Source organism: Bos mutus, chromosome 13, assembly GCF_027580195.1.
Source record: "Bos mutus isolate GX-2022 chromosome 13, NWIPB_WYAK_1.1, whole genome shotgun sequence".
Lineage (NCBI taxonomy): Eukaryota > Metazoa > Chordata > Mammalia > Artiodactyla > Bovidae > Bos > Bos mutus.
Window position 1 is genome coordinate 15658927 of NC_091629.1, and position 13418 is coordinate 15672344.

The window sequence follows — 13418 nt, forward strand, 5'->3', positions numbered from 1 at the left end:
CAGAATCCCACGGACGGAGGAGCCCAGCGGGCTACAGTCCATGCGGTCGCAGAGTCGGACACAACCGAGCACACTTAACTTCCTGGTTTTAAAGCTGTAAGTTCCATGTCCTGGAACGCCCTCACGCCCAGAGAGGCCAAGACAGTTGCCCCCTTTGTGTTGGGCACCCAGGCACCACGTCCTCCGTGGGCTTTCCATCACCAGCTGCTGCAGTCCTCACAGCGTCATGAGGTACGATTCCGTTGCTCTATTGTTACTCCTATCCAGAAGAGGAAGCTGAGAGGTCACACCGTTTATTCCCGGTCACTCAGCAAGGATGTGATGAACCAGAGCCACCCCATGTTCTGTTGACTCCAGACACTGAGCTCTCAGTTACTCGCTGTGTCTTAAAATCCTCTGTGGGGCAAAGCCAGTTAACGGGGTGTGGGAACATGGGTGGCAGGGTTGCTGCTTTCTGCCTTTCTGCAGAGCAGCGTGCTGGGGGTGTCTGCCTCCTTGTAAGGCGAGTGTCTGCTCTGGGTGCCTGTCATACTTGACATCTGAGCATCTGCTACAACTTAGGCAGCTGGGATCCGACAGAAACGCTCAGGAGGTGTGCTGGTACAGCAGCTGCTTGGGGAGCCCTGGATGCCTGAGGCTTTGCTCCGAGGAATCCCTTCCTCCAGGGTGCTGCAGTCTGGGGAAGGCTTCAGGACCTGGAAATTTTTCTCTGTCTTCTTGCTCATGTCTAAGAGGTGTGTTTGATCGATCCACTGATGTGAAATGATTACTCTCTACCTTCTGAATCAAAACTCCCACATTGCCGTAGAAGCTCTGTGACCCAAGTTTTATGAGTCACAAGTTGTGAATGTGGACCCAGTGGGCCAAATGCAGCCGCAGCAATAATTGCGCTGTGGTTGTTTGCTGTCAACAGGGCTTTAAAGCTTCTGCTGTCAGTATTTTTAAATAAACATATTTTGCATTTACTGTAATTCGAGTTCAAGTTTCCACTGAAAAACAACAGAAGATCTGACAGTGCCGAGCTATAATCTAATCATATCTTTGGTGGATCTGAGCAGCTGTTGCCCTTTTAAACAAGGCATCTGATCTTCAGCTCACCACAGTCTCCCCTGCTCCGATCTGTCTCCCCAACATCTAGGCCAGCATTGCTTGAACTGTTTTTCTTACACTAGAGAAATATTTCTTTGGCCTTAGGTGGCTTTTCAGTTCAGTTCAGTCGCTCAGTTGTGTCCGACTCTTTGCGACCCCAAGAGCCGCAGCACGCCAGGCCTCCCTGTCCATCACCAACTCCCGGAGCTTGCTCAAACTCATGTCCATTGAGTCGGTGATGCCATCCAGCCATCTCATCCTCTGTCGTCCCCTTCCCCTCCTGCCGTCAATCTTTCCCAGTATCAGAGTCTTTTCCAGTGAGTCAGCTCTTCGAATCAGGTGGCCAAAGTAATGGAGTTTTAGCTTCAACATCAGTCCTTCCAATGAACACCCAGGACTGATCTCCTTTAGGATGGACTGGTTGGATCTCCTTGCAGTCCAAGGGACTCTCAAGAGTCTTCTCCAACACCACAGTTTAAAAGCATCAATTCTTCAGCACTCAGCTTTCTTTACAGTCCAACTCTCACATCCATACATGACCACAGGAAAAACCATAGCCTTGACTAGACGGACCTTTGTTGGCAAAGTAATGTCTCTGCTTTTTAATATGCTGTCTAGGTTGGTCATAACTTTCCTTCCAAGGAGTAAGCGTCTTTTAATTTCATGGCTGCAGTCACCATCTGCAGTGATTTTGGAGCCCCCAAAAATAAAGTCAGCCTTTTACAAGTGGGGAGATAAGGTCAGCACTGATTATCCCAACCCTTAGCCTCTTTCACATTTTTATTTTATCTGTATGGCCCCCAGTGTCATTTCAGTTCAAGTGAACTGTGGGGAAAAGGCTTTGACCTCCTAACAGATTTTTGGTCGTCTGTAATTTACCTAGAATTTTGGATTTTGCAGCCTCAGTCCTCCAAACCATAGGAACCAAGTAGGATTGCGAACATTGCGTTTTACCATGAAAATATGTCCATTCAAAACTACAAATAAAACAATTGCCTTCTTTTACTGCTGTTTTATGAAGTGGCAGTGTCACACCAGAGATTAAGGGAGACAATCATGTAGAGAAGAGGAGGCGTACCCAAGGAAAGGCACACGTGGTGCAAGTGGGAGAAAGCCTCTCACAGCCGGCTCATGCGAAAAGGGGGCTTCAGGAACAGCTAGATCGGGGCATATGCGATGGCAGCGCTACGTGGGGTCTTTCTCCCTTTCTCGCTCTTCAGCTCTCATCTCTGCTTTTCCTCTGTGTCCCCGGGTTTCTTTTTCAAGCAGATTTTTTTCCTAGAAGTGTTGACGGTTCCTGAAGCTCCAGGCTTTTATCTTCACAGCTTCCGGCTCAAAGGAAAGGGAACAGACCTCTCTCTCGCTTGTTTTGGCAAAGCTTTGAGATCAGCTCAGGTTTAGCTGTGTTTGGCCAGTCCGAACCAATCCCAGCAGCTCCGTCATACACAATGCTCTGGTTGGCCAGGTCTGGGTCACGTGTCCTTGTCCAAGGATGAAATTAGGTGTGAAAACCACAGGGAATAAACCAGAGGGAAGAGTGGTTCTCCAAGGAAAACCCAGCTTGTAGTTCTAGAAGGAGTAAAAAATGCTTGCCAGGGAAGCATTCATCAGTGAATGAATGATCAGATTGGTAAATAAATGTCCCCTCTGTGATTTCATACCATGAAAGTATTTACACATCTTTTCTTATTTTTTTCCATCTCATCCAGGACTCACAAGTACACAGACACCATCCAACCTTTGAACATCTCTGTCTGAACGTATTTATTCACCTGCTCCTGAGTGTTGTCTTGCCGCCACTAAAAATGCACTTTGTTTGAACTTGCTCTAGACCTCGGACCCCACGGAGAAGGTGGTCGCTCCGCCACAGCCGGAAGCGGCAGCTGCAGCTGCAGGCCAGAAAGGCAAAGAGGGCCCGTCCAAGGACAAGAAGGCAGCCGCGGAGACCAACAAGCAGAAGGGCAACAGGCAGGAAGCCAAAGAGCCGGCCCTGGGCGTGGAGCCGGCTGCCGCAGAGGCGAACTCGCTGCCGAACGGGGACAAGCCCCAGAAGAGACCCGAGAAGCGGCGGCAGTCCCTCGGGGGCTTCTTCAAGGGCCTGGTGGGTAGTCGGGGCGCCTCCCCTCTCGGGGCTTTTGGGCCCCGGCTGTGGGTCCCGCCTCCAAAGGCGACCAGCTGGCTGGCCACCAGGTGGCCAGACCTTTGCCAGACAAACCCTGAGCGCCTGCTGGGGGCCAGGGGCAGAGAGCCCGGTGCGTGCAGGTGCGTGAGGTGCTGGCGCAGGGCGGAAAACAGGAGCTCCGTTTCCGGCCGTGGGCAGCTCAGCCAGCTGTGCGGGCTGCGCAGAGTACTGGCCCGCTCCCACGTGAGCAGGGAAGCTATTCCAGCTGTTCAGCCAGGAAACGCTGGACCCTTGCTTATAGCCTTCCTGGGCTGGTTTGCTGCTACAGTGCAGAAATGGCCAAAGAGGCCGCAGCAGAAGAGATAGTCAGGCAGCACACTTCTCGGACCGCCTTGGAGCGCTGATGGCGCTTTGGCACCGTGATGCCCGCAGAGATGGTGAGCGGTGGGTAGACACTAAGTCTTGTTCACGCCACCGAGCCCTTTGTCTGAGGCCAGGCTTCCTTGCATTCGTCACCTCTTTAATGATGGCAACATCCCTTTGGGGTAGAAACGCTTCTTCCTTAATCCCTCCATCTTCCTGTTGTCACGAGACTCCAACAGTGGTGAAGAAGGGAGGGCTTTCCTGCCACTTTGCAAGGATCCAGTCCAGCCCCGAGGGCTTCCAGGCTGGGCACGTTTCCCCGGGGGTTGCCTGACCCCTCTCCTGAGAGGGCAATGCTAGCAGCAGGCCCGTCACCAGTCAGGGAACCACTGCCACCTCGTCACCTACGGAAAAGGAGCCTCCAGCTGCCCTCGGCCCCTCCCAGCCCAGCCTCCCTCCCCAGAAGCTACAGCGCCAGCCGCTCCCCACGTGACCTTTGCCCTCCTGGTGGCGGCCTTCATTCTGGCCCCTCTCTCGTCCTTCTTTACCTGCTCGGATTCAGATAGAAAGCAGCCTGCTTGGTGTTACATGAGAACTTTGCAGAGATACGTTTTGTAAGCAAAGTAAACAGCCAATACGGTTAGAAAGTGAACAGAGGGTTGATGGAAATTAGATCTACCTGGGGACGGTTTTCTACACTACCCCCACATCCCCAGGTACTGTTCTTAGCACATCATAAGCCAGGACTCGCCTTGTCTTAGAACAGCTCTCTGAGATACATGTCATCACCTTCGTTGAGATAAATGTCATCCCTTTTATTCTAAAGATGAGGAAACTGAAGCACAGAGAGTTCAGTCATTTGTCCAAGATTTCACAAAGCTAGAAAGGAATATACACAGGCATGGAACTCGGGCAGCTCACCGGAGACCATTCTCTTACCCACCACCCACGAATACGGCGTATTTATTTAGGACAGCACCTGGCATAAAATGCTAAATAACTGGTGATTGCTATTGTTGACATGACAGATCTTCACGTTCTTTTGTTATTTCCTCCAGGGACCGAAGCGGATGTTGGATGCTCAAGTGCAAACAGACCCCGTGTCCATCGGACCAGCAGGCAAATCCAAGTAAACAAATCTTCACGGCTCCCATCAGGTTCCTCCACCGAGATGTCTCCTCCCGACTCTGTTTCCCCCCAAACCCTCTCCATCTGTATATTTTTTCTTCTGATGGCCATCCCATGAAAGTCTGTCTCCGAATTAAGCCTGAGTTGTTGTATATTGAGGTGTATTATTTACGTCTCTGGTCCAGTCTTCCCTGGTAAATAACTGAAAAGATGGCTTAGCAGGTTAACTAGCCAGGTCTGAAGATGGGTCCCAAGCAGGTTTGGGGAGGGGCAGAGAGGACTGCATTCTGGTTAAGTTATGAAAAATGGCGAGGGGCAAGTAAGTTGCAGAAGGGAAAAGACTGCTGGAAGGAATTAAGCTTTGTAGTCAAGGCGTGCTCATCCTCTCGGCTTGAAGAGGAGAGGCGAAAATCCGTTTGTTTAAGTTCACGTTTCAAGGAGGGAGACCGTGGGCTGTGTGTTGTTGGGAGGTTGCCAATTTTCTGGAATGGAATGTGTGGGGAATGACAAAGGAATGAATAAGAGTTGTTTTTCAAATAGGGTCCTTGAACGTTATGGACGAGAGGGAAAAGATTGACTGGAGAGGACTTGACATGATTTGGAAAAACAGTTGCTTTTTGAGGCTCAGTGACAAGGGCGAGGATTACAATTTCAAAAAAAAAAAACAAAACCCAAACCAAACCAAATAAAATACGTTGCGAGTTTATTTTTGCAACACTAGGGGGCGCCAAGGTCTCCGTTTTCCTCCTGCATCCGTGTCCCTAACAAAGATTTGGTCTCTGCAATCTTACATTATTAATGTTTCTCAGATGGCTGAGGGGCTTGCTTCATCTGTTCTGTCTGACACTTATCTCAAGTCTGTCTGTAATTTCCTAATGTTCTCAGGATGTGCTCTGATAAAACCCTCCCATAACCCCAGTTAATAATAAAAATTTACAGAAGATTATTCAAATACCTGAGTTTTTTTTAATACTTGTACAGAGGAGTACATAGGACCATGGTGTATTAAAATGTAGTTCAAAACCTAGCCATATGATTGACTGATATCATGTATACTGTATCTTTTTCTGATTTAATAAAAAAAAATACGTTGACATCTGAACGATCTTTTAATGTTCAGCTTTTAAAGCAGGTCTCGTCTCTCTGTCTGAGATGGCTTTATCTTGCATGTCAGAAAATCGATGCTTCCCCGTCTTATTTCCTCTCCCAGATCTTCCTCGATTTCCTCATACGTGGGCATGTGCACACAGATGTGTACACGTGTATATTTGCACATATGCATGTGCACACACAGATGTGTAACATATACACACTGCCTCTGGCCACACTGACAGAGCAGAGCCTGACACAGAGACTCAGTGCAGGTGCGAGCCTGAAGGCAGGCTCCCAGAGGAAAGGGAGGAAGAGGAAGACAGCGCAGGGTCTGGTCTCAGCTGGAGCGGAGTTTCGTTCGGTCTCCCAGGGGGCCCTGGAGTGTGATTCGTACCGCAAAGTTGGTTCTACTACAGGCAAGGAGGCTGGCCTCTGTCCCCTTGTTGGAGAGCCATGGACCACCCTGGGAGGTGTTGGGCCAGGCACGCTCCTACAGTTGAGCTGAGAAGCTGGGATCCCTCGGGCTGGAGGTTAAGAGTCAGTCGGAGTGCCCACAAGTGACACATACAGCAGGTGTGTATTTACACGCACAGATGCACACACACACTCAGGGACGTGTTTCCATATTTATATTCCGTATTTACACCCACAGATGCACACACACACTCAGGGACGTGTTTCCATATTTATATTCCGTATTTACACCCACAGATGCACACACACACTCAGGGACGTGTTTCCATACAGGGATAGATGGACGCACGCACACGTTCAGTCTTACACAGGCAAACGGACACGCGTGACGGACCCAGAACCACGGGCCCCGCGGCTCTGACAAGGCCACTGTGTGTACAGTCCACCGCACTGTGGCTAGAAATAGCGTCAACACCTGCTCCTGAGAAGTCCGTACCTTAGGCAAAGAAAACTTTGGCTTGAGCAGAAAGGCTTTTGGAAAATGTGTTCAGGACAAAAATATTTCCCCAAAAAAAGTTTGGGAGGCCCTTGGCTCCTAGGACCCGCCGGCTACCAGCTTGGACTGGCTGCGCCTGAGAGCCCAGCTCCCAGAAAAGACCAGAGGCTTTTTCCTTGGGGTGGGTTTGGCTTCTCCAGCCCTCCCGCCTGAACCTGGAGATTCCTCTGTCTGTGACTCACCCAGCGGAGAATGACCTCATGCTGCTTCATGTCTGCATGCTTAACTTGGCCCAAATCAGGGGAAAAAACCCTCTGGGGAAGACCTCAGTGGGGGATGACTTTCCCTCCATCATCCCCATCACAGCACATGGGATGATTCAAGGCAAACAGGCAGCCGGTCACTGCTTTGTCTCTAAACACCGCGGGGGTTGCCTGGTATGACCTTTGAGCTCTGGCCATGCCAGTCTGTTGAGAAAGGTGGCAGTGTTATTTGCAAGTTTCACCTCACTGCACACAGGGGCTTTTTGCCCTGATGAGAAATGTCTCCAGGGCGAAACTGACTCACTCACGCCAAAGGAGCCCTCCCACCCTGGGAAAAAAGTTTCAAACTTTTAAAAAGAAGTTATCTGCTGAGAATCTTGCTGCAGAGCATGCCAACAGTTTCCGTAACTGGTTTCCCATCCTCCTGGCCAAAAAAAGAAAGCCATCTTTGAATGAAATTGCTTGTTCTGTTTCTAAGAAAACTTAAGCCAGAGAGGACTCTAAAAATTATTGGGGAGATTCTAAAGCCAGTTGTAACCTGAAAAGCAAGTTAAAATTCCATTTTTTTAGTTTGGTGGGGTTTGTTTGGTTTTAATTGGAGAGCCCATTCCTGACACATTTGCAATAAATACTAATTTCCATGCTTCCTGTTGGGTTAGGGGTGAAAAGAGTGGCCACTCCCCAAGTGAGTGGGGAAAGCTCCGGGGACACAGATTCACAGAGGGGCTGAAGTTCTTAAAAGGGCAGCACCCAGGAATGCCCTTGGGATACCAAAACCACCCACAGTAAAATGTTAAGAACACCCCAAAATAGAAAGAAATTAACACCTGGGGGAGGGGCCACAGGTGCCTTTTTGAAGCTGACATGCTCGTTAACTTATTATTTATTTTCAGGGGTACATGGACGTGTCTTCTCCTGTGTCAAAGCGTGGCCTTTCCAAGACTTGGGCTGTTGAGCTGAACGGGCCACCATCAGGGAAAACCACCACCACCACCAACAGGGAAATGCTGCTTGCCAGCTCCAGCCAACGGCGACCTCCGGACTGATATCCGTAAAAGAATTCATTCAAACCACAGTTGTTCTCAGCAGCCCCTGAGGTCTCTCATGAATTCATGCTGGGGAGAGAGGCACATGCCACCCAAGGAAAATGCCAAAAAGGGAAGGAAAAGAGAAAGAGAGCGAAGTCCTTGTGGTTTTGTTGCGCCCCCTGCCCTTTAAACAAATCATCAGGGATTTGCACACACGCGCACACACACACACACACACACACACAGACTCTCTAGCTGCATTGCTGTTGTTTGTGTGCAAACAGATGCACTGGGGTCCCATTTAATGACACTCCAACAGGTTCGAATCTGCGCCTTGCTGGCTGCTTCTCAAAGTGCCTGGAAGAGAGCAGGCCTGGCGAGCACCATTTCTTTTGTCAAAGAATCGCAAACTGATCTTAAGCCTTACAAACCAGAACCAGCTCCCCACGCTGCCTGAAAGAGGAGGAAAGGAAGGTGATTGCCAGTATTAACTCACCCAAGTTGCAAATGCAGGGAATGCGCTTTGCAGAAATCTAAAATGATCCTTACCAGCTTTTAACTATCCTCTCAAGCCCTCTCTCGGCCTTTTATTAATAAAAAGGCAGTTCGCACGGTGAGTAGAATTTAGCTCCTCTCTGGTCTAGACCTTGTTCATTCTATCAGTGGAAATCAAGTGACACCAGCCATCCCCCACCCCAATCCCGGAAATTACAGGCTCCATTAGGAAGAAAAGGAATTTACAGAGCAGCAAATTCTGTAAATTTGTAATTGAGATCTCTAGCACTGGCCTGAAAGCCTGTCAGAATCCAGTCCTTGGCATAAATTGGTTTTCAGAGGAGCTTAACTCTTTTGTTTCCCTCTCTTGGAAAGCCACTCACTGGAGCCTCTTCACCCCCTGGCCCTTAAACTAGCCATTTCCAGTGCCTGGATAGCAAATCAGGGCAATTTTATGAAAGTAAGGCTAACAGTTGGGCTTCCCTGGTGGCTCAAATGGCAAAGAATCAGCCTGAGATGCAGGAGACCTGAGTTCCATCCCTGGGTTGAGAAGATCCCCTGGAGAAGGGAAATGGCAACCCACTGCAGCATTCTTGCCTGGAGAATCCCATGGACAGAGGGGCCTGGCGGGCCATGGTCCATGGGGGCACAACTGAGCAGCTAACACTTTCACTTTTACCAAAGGCACATTGTCACACTTTATGGTTTGCAGGCTGCTTTTTGACTAAGTTATCTAAGTTAAAGCCGTGTGCCCTAACTGGACTTTACAGCATCCTCTGTTGTATTTCACAATGAGAGGGAATGGTGTGCACTCTATGGCTTCCTCCCCTCCCGAAGGTGCGCTCCTTAACAAAATGGCCCCCAGCAGGATCTGGCCATGATTGCATGCGATTTCTTCTCCTTGAAGGTTTTCTATTTAAATCTGGCCACAGGAGGGAGTTCCAAGACCTGGATCCCAGATCTCTAGCCTGGCCCTTTTCTCTGACCGCTGACCAGGAGGTTGGGCTGAAACAACTCTTAAGAGTGTGTTTGTTGGGTAACTCCTAGAAAGTGGTTAAGTTTCACGATGAGAACTAGGGTAGGAGGGCCAGCCTGCTGAGTCCGTTGCTCCCTGTGATTCTCAGTCCCCCGAACAAAGGGAAGGATGGTTATTGGTTGGTTTTTCCATTTTTATCAGCTCAGACTTAGAAGAAGCTTGAGAAGGGTAGTGTGATTGTAAATAGTTAAGGGTAGTGTGATTGTAAACGGTTAAGTTGGTGTCACTGCCAAGCGTGGAAGTCACCCTCACACCCAACGAGAGGAGACGGCAAGTGACTTACCCTGTCAGTTTCCTCCCTGAACAGGAGAGTAAAAACAGTGCATAACTCGTGGAGCTGCTGTGAGCATGCACTGAGATGGAGCAAGGCAAACCCTTTGTGCAATGGCTGGTACATTAGAAACAAAAAAAACCAGTACCGGAGGGCTGTTAGAGCGCAGGGAATGTTAGCACCAAGTCCCTGAAAACTCGTCCTCAAGTTGGCTAGTTATAACGACAACAGCAGTAGGGATGTTTATCATTCTGTGTGATAGGTGTTTTGTTACAACCTGGCTCTGATCTTCTGGGACTCAGCTCTGCCATGTCCCAAATGAGTTGACTTCAGCAGTGCGAGACAAGGGAAGTACAGGATCAGCGTCATCAGTTTTGATTCACCATTTCCGTGAAAACTGATGTTGAGAAGGTGACTATGATGATGCAGTAAGCAATAAAGCAACTGTGGATATCAGGATTTTTAGAGTTAGCCATTCCCCAAGCCGGCCAGGCCCCTTCAAGCTCCTGATGGGACTTGAGCAATTATGACGCCTGCCCTGCAGACCAGGGTCGTTAGACTGTGAGCCCGTCAACATCAGGCACCTTCTTGTCTCATTCACTGCTCTATCATCAGTGAACAATACCTGGGCACAGTAAATACCAAATAAATAGCGCCTGCATGTGTAAGTTGACAGCTAAGTATTTTAAGGCCATGTCTATTGGAGAGAGGGTTGCCTTATGCTCTGGCTTGACTTTAACTCCAAGTGTTGGATCACTCTCATCAGTCTCCCCTCCTCAGGTGCCCAGCTGAGTGGTCCTCAAAGTGTGGTTCCATAACAATCAGCGGCAGCTGAGAACCAATTAGAAATGCAAATTGTCCAGCCCCCTCCAGACCCAGGGTGGAGCCTCGCACCCTGTGCTCTCACAAGCCCTCCAGGTGGTTCTGATGCAGGGAAAATTAAAAACCACTGGTCAAGGTTGAGCTCTAACTTCACTGAGTGTCAACCAAAAAAAGACCAGTTCTGAACATGCAAAGATAATCACAGCTAACCTTGGAATTTACTATACAGGTCAGGTATTGTGCTTCACAAGAAGTCCCTTGTTTACTGCCCATTTTACAGGTGAGGAAAACAAGGTTTAGAGAGGAGAAGCAACTTAGCCTGCGGACACACAGGTCAGAGCCAAGGCTGCAACCCAACTAAGCTCTTCTTAAAGGCGTATTTTTGCGTCTGTGAGAGACACAGACAGACACAAAGACAACCGGAATATCAGTAACGCAGGGCACGGTGGTGCTCAGAGGAAGACTCTGCCTCAGGACTAACGGGCACGGAGCTTGGCCGATTCAGGAGGTGACGGCTGAACTCACTAACTGGAATATCAGTAACGCAGGGCACGGTGGTGCTCAGAGGAAGACTCTGCCTCAGGCTAACGGGGACGGAGCTTGGCCGATTCAGGAGGTGACGGCTGAACTCACTAACTGGAATAAAACGAATGGCCAAAGGGACTCTGCCTCAGGCTACGGGACGGAGCTGCAAAAGGTGAGCGAACTCACTTACAGAGGGCCAAAGGGGCTCCCAACAGAACGGTCAAAAGGCCATGGCTGGGAGAGTGGCAAGTAGGTCAGCATGGCTGGAGTGAGGCTGTGGGGAAGACAGATGGTGAAGGCTGGAGAGGAGGCAAGACCACATCCACAGGGACACGCAGAAAGGAGCCCGCAGTGAGAAGCTTAAACCTTCTCCTGTGGGCAGCAAGGAGCCAGGGAACAGCTCTGAGCTGGAGGGTTACAGAATCAGATGTGTACTTTGGTTGCAGGTGGATCTAATGCAAACTCAATTCAACTAATATTCCCTGGATCCCTTGAGTGACCTCAACTACCAGACACCATAAAGTGTCATCATTTTACTTTAAACCTCTTCACAGAATATAAGAAATACTCAGACAAGACCTCTAAATGGCTTTGGTCCTTGAAAGGATGCTTGAATGCTTATTTCCAAGTGTCATATATGTGAGTTTGGAATTTAGCCCCATCGTCCAGCTGATTACCCACATCTATGACCTTAGGTTGTGAGATCTTTAGTTACTTTACCCTAGCTTGCTTCTCTGTAGAATGGAAATAATCGGGGAACTTAGACTTGATGAGAAGAGTAATAAGACAACCATTTGTAGCTTGTTAGTATAGTGTGTTAGTTGCTCAGTTAGGTCTGACTCTTTGCGGCTCCGCTGACTGTAGTTCACCAAGCTCCTTTGTCCTTGGGATTCTCCAGGCAAGAATACTGGAGTGGGTTGCCATTTCCCTCTCCAGGGGATCTTCCTGACCCAGGAATGGAGCCCAGATCTCCTGCACTGCAGTCAGATTCTTTACTGTCTGAGCCACCAGGGAGATGAGACAACACATTCGTAGCTTGTCAGTAGAGTGCCTGGCAAATAAGCGCTCAGAAAGCACACTGATGAGGATGCCCAGGACACCTGCCTGAGGCAGAAGGCATGTCTTCTCTTTCAAGGGCTCCAAGTCCACCCAGTCCTTAGGACACCCTTAAGCTGCATCCTTGTCTCTCCCTGTTCTGGTAACCTGATTGTCTGGCTCATCCAAGAAAAGAGAAAGAAGGGAGAGAAAACATGTTCATTTTCCCTGGTGTCCGCTCCATTCGAAAGTAAAGTAGAATTGAGGGGAGGGGACTCAGGTCTCCCTTTAATCTTCCTTGGTTGTATCTGCTTATTAGCCATGTTGCCATAGTAGCAGATGCTGTGGACGCCCCATTGGTCCTCAGCCCAGCTCTGAGTTCACCCACAGCCCTGATAACGTTCACGTCCATGGTCCCTCCATGATTTGCTTTTCTTCTTGATGGCTTCCTCCATGGGCTGTGGGAACTTGTTCAGTGCACATGCAGGATTCCTGGAAATGCCTGAAAGTTCACGTTTCCAGGGGCACCCTCAACCAAGGAGACATGGAAGATGACACATAAATAGGTCAGCTTCTCCATATTTGGGGGGATCTTCTACATGTTTCCACAGAGGTCCCCAGCAAGAGCCCACAGTAGTAACACACTCATAAATACACCCTCCCTCGTTCGTGCTCCCTGGGACCCATTCTCAAATAAACGACTTGCACGCAACCTCTCGTCTCGGGGTCTGTATCTAAGCACAAACATCTGTGTCTCCCTTAGGCTTTCGTCAGGGGATCTAGCTTTGGGCCAAGTAGTTTAACAGAAAGGGGGTTAATACGGCACTGGTTTCAAAGGTGCTGGAAGAGCTGACAAGGCAACCATGTGACAAGGAGACCACGCAGAGATGAGACCCAGAAGGAAGCCACAGCTACTATTAGGGCCAGACAGATAACAGGGGGAGGTTTGGTTACCAGACCAGGGAACCTGTGGTCCTGTGGGAAACGGAGAGCCCTGTTGGGGGAGGGGAGGACTGCCTGAGGGCGGCTGGGGTGGGGGGGGAGGGGTGGGGTGGGGGGAGGGGGTGGGGGGGAGGGGAGGGGGTGGGGGTGGGAGAGGGGGTGGAGCCTGCGAGGGGGAGGAGAGGGGCGGGAGAGCGTGGGAGGGGAGAGCAGGTTCGGAGGGCTGCTCTGCAGAGCCGCCGCTTTTGTGCTGATGGGAGGAAAAACTGTCTTGGTGCCAGTGCCTCCCACTGGCTG

At 49.8% G+C, this 13418-nt stretch overlaps 1 protein-coding gene across 12 annotated transcripts in view; it reads left to right on the forward strand.

The window, feature by feature from the left end:
• BCAS1 (brain enriched myelin associated protein 1) overlaps nt 1–5796 on the forward strand; it is a 100012-nt gene extending 94216 nt beyond the window's left edge. For all 12 annotated transcript variants that reach the window (XM_070381007.1, XM_070381002.1, XM_070381009.1 and 9 more), the window contains 2 exons: nt 2921–3190; nt 4633–5796. In XM_070381007.1, the coding sequence (XP_070237108.1) occupies nt 2921–3190; nt 4633–4707 (345 nt within the window). In that variant the 3' untranslated portion in view covers nt 4708–5796. The remainder of the gene's footprint in view (nt 1–2920; nt 3191–4632) is intronic.
• Nucleotides 5797–13418: the final 7622 nt, after the last annotated feature.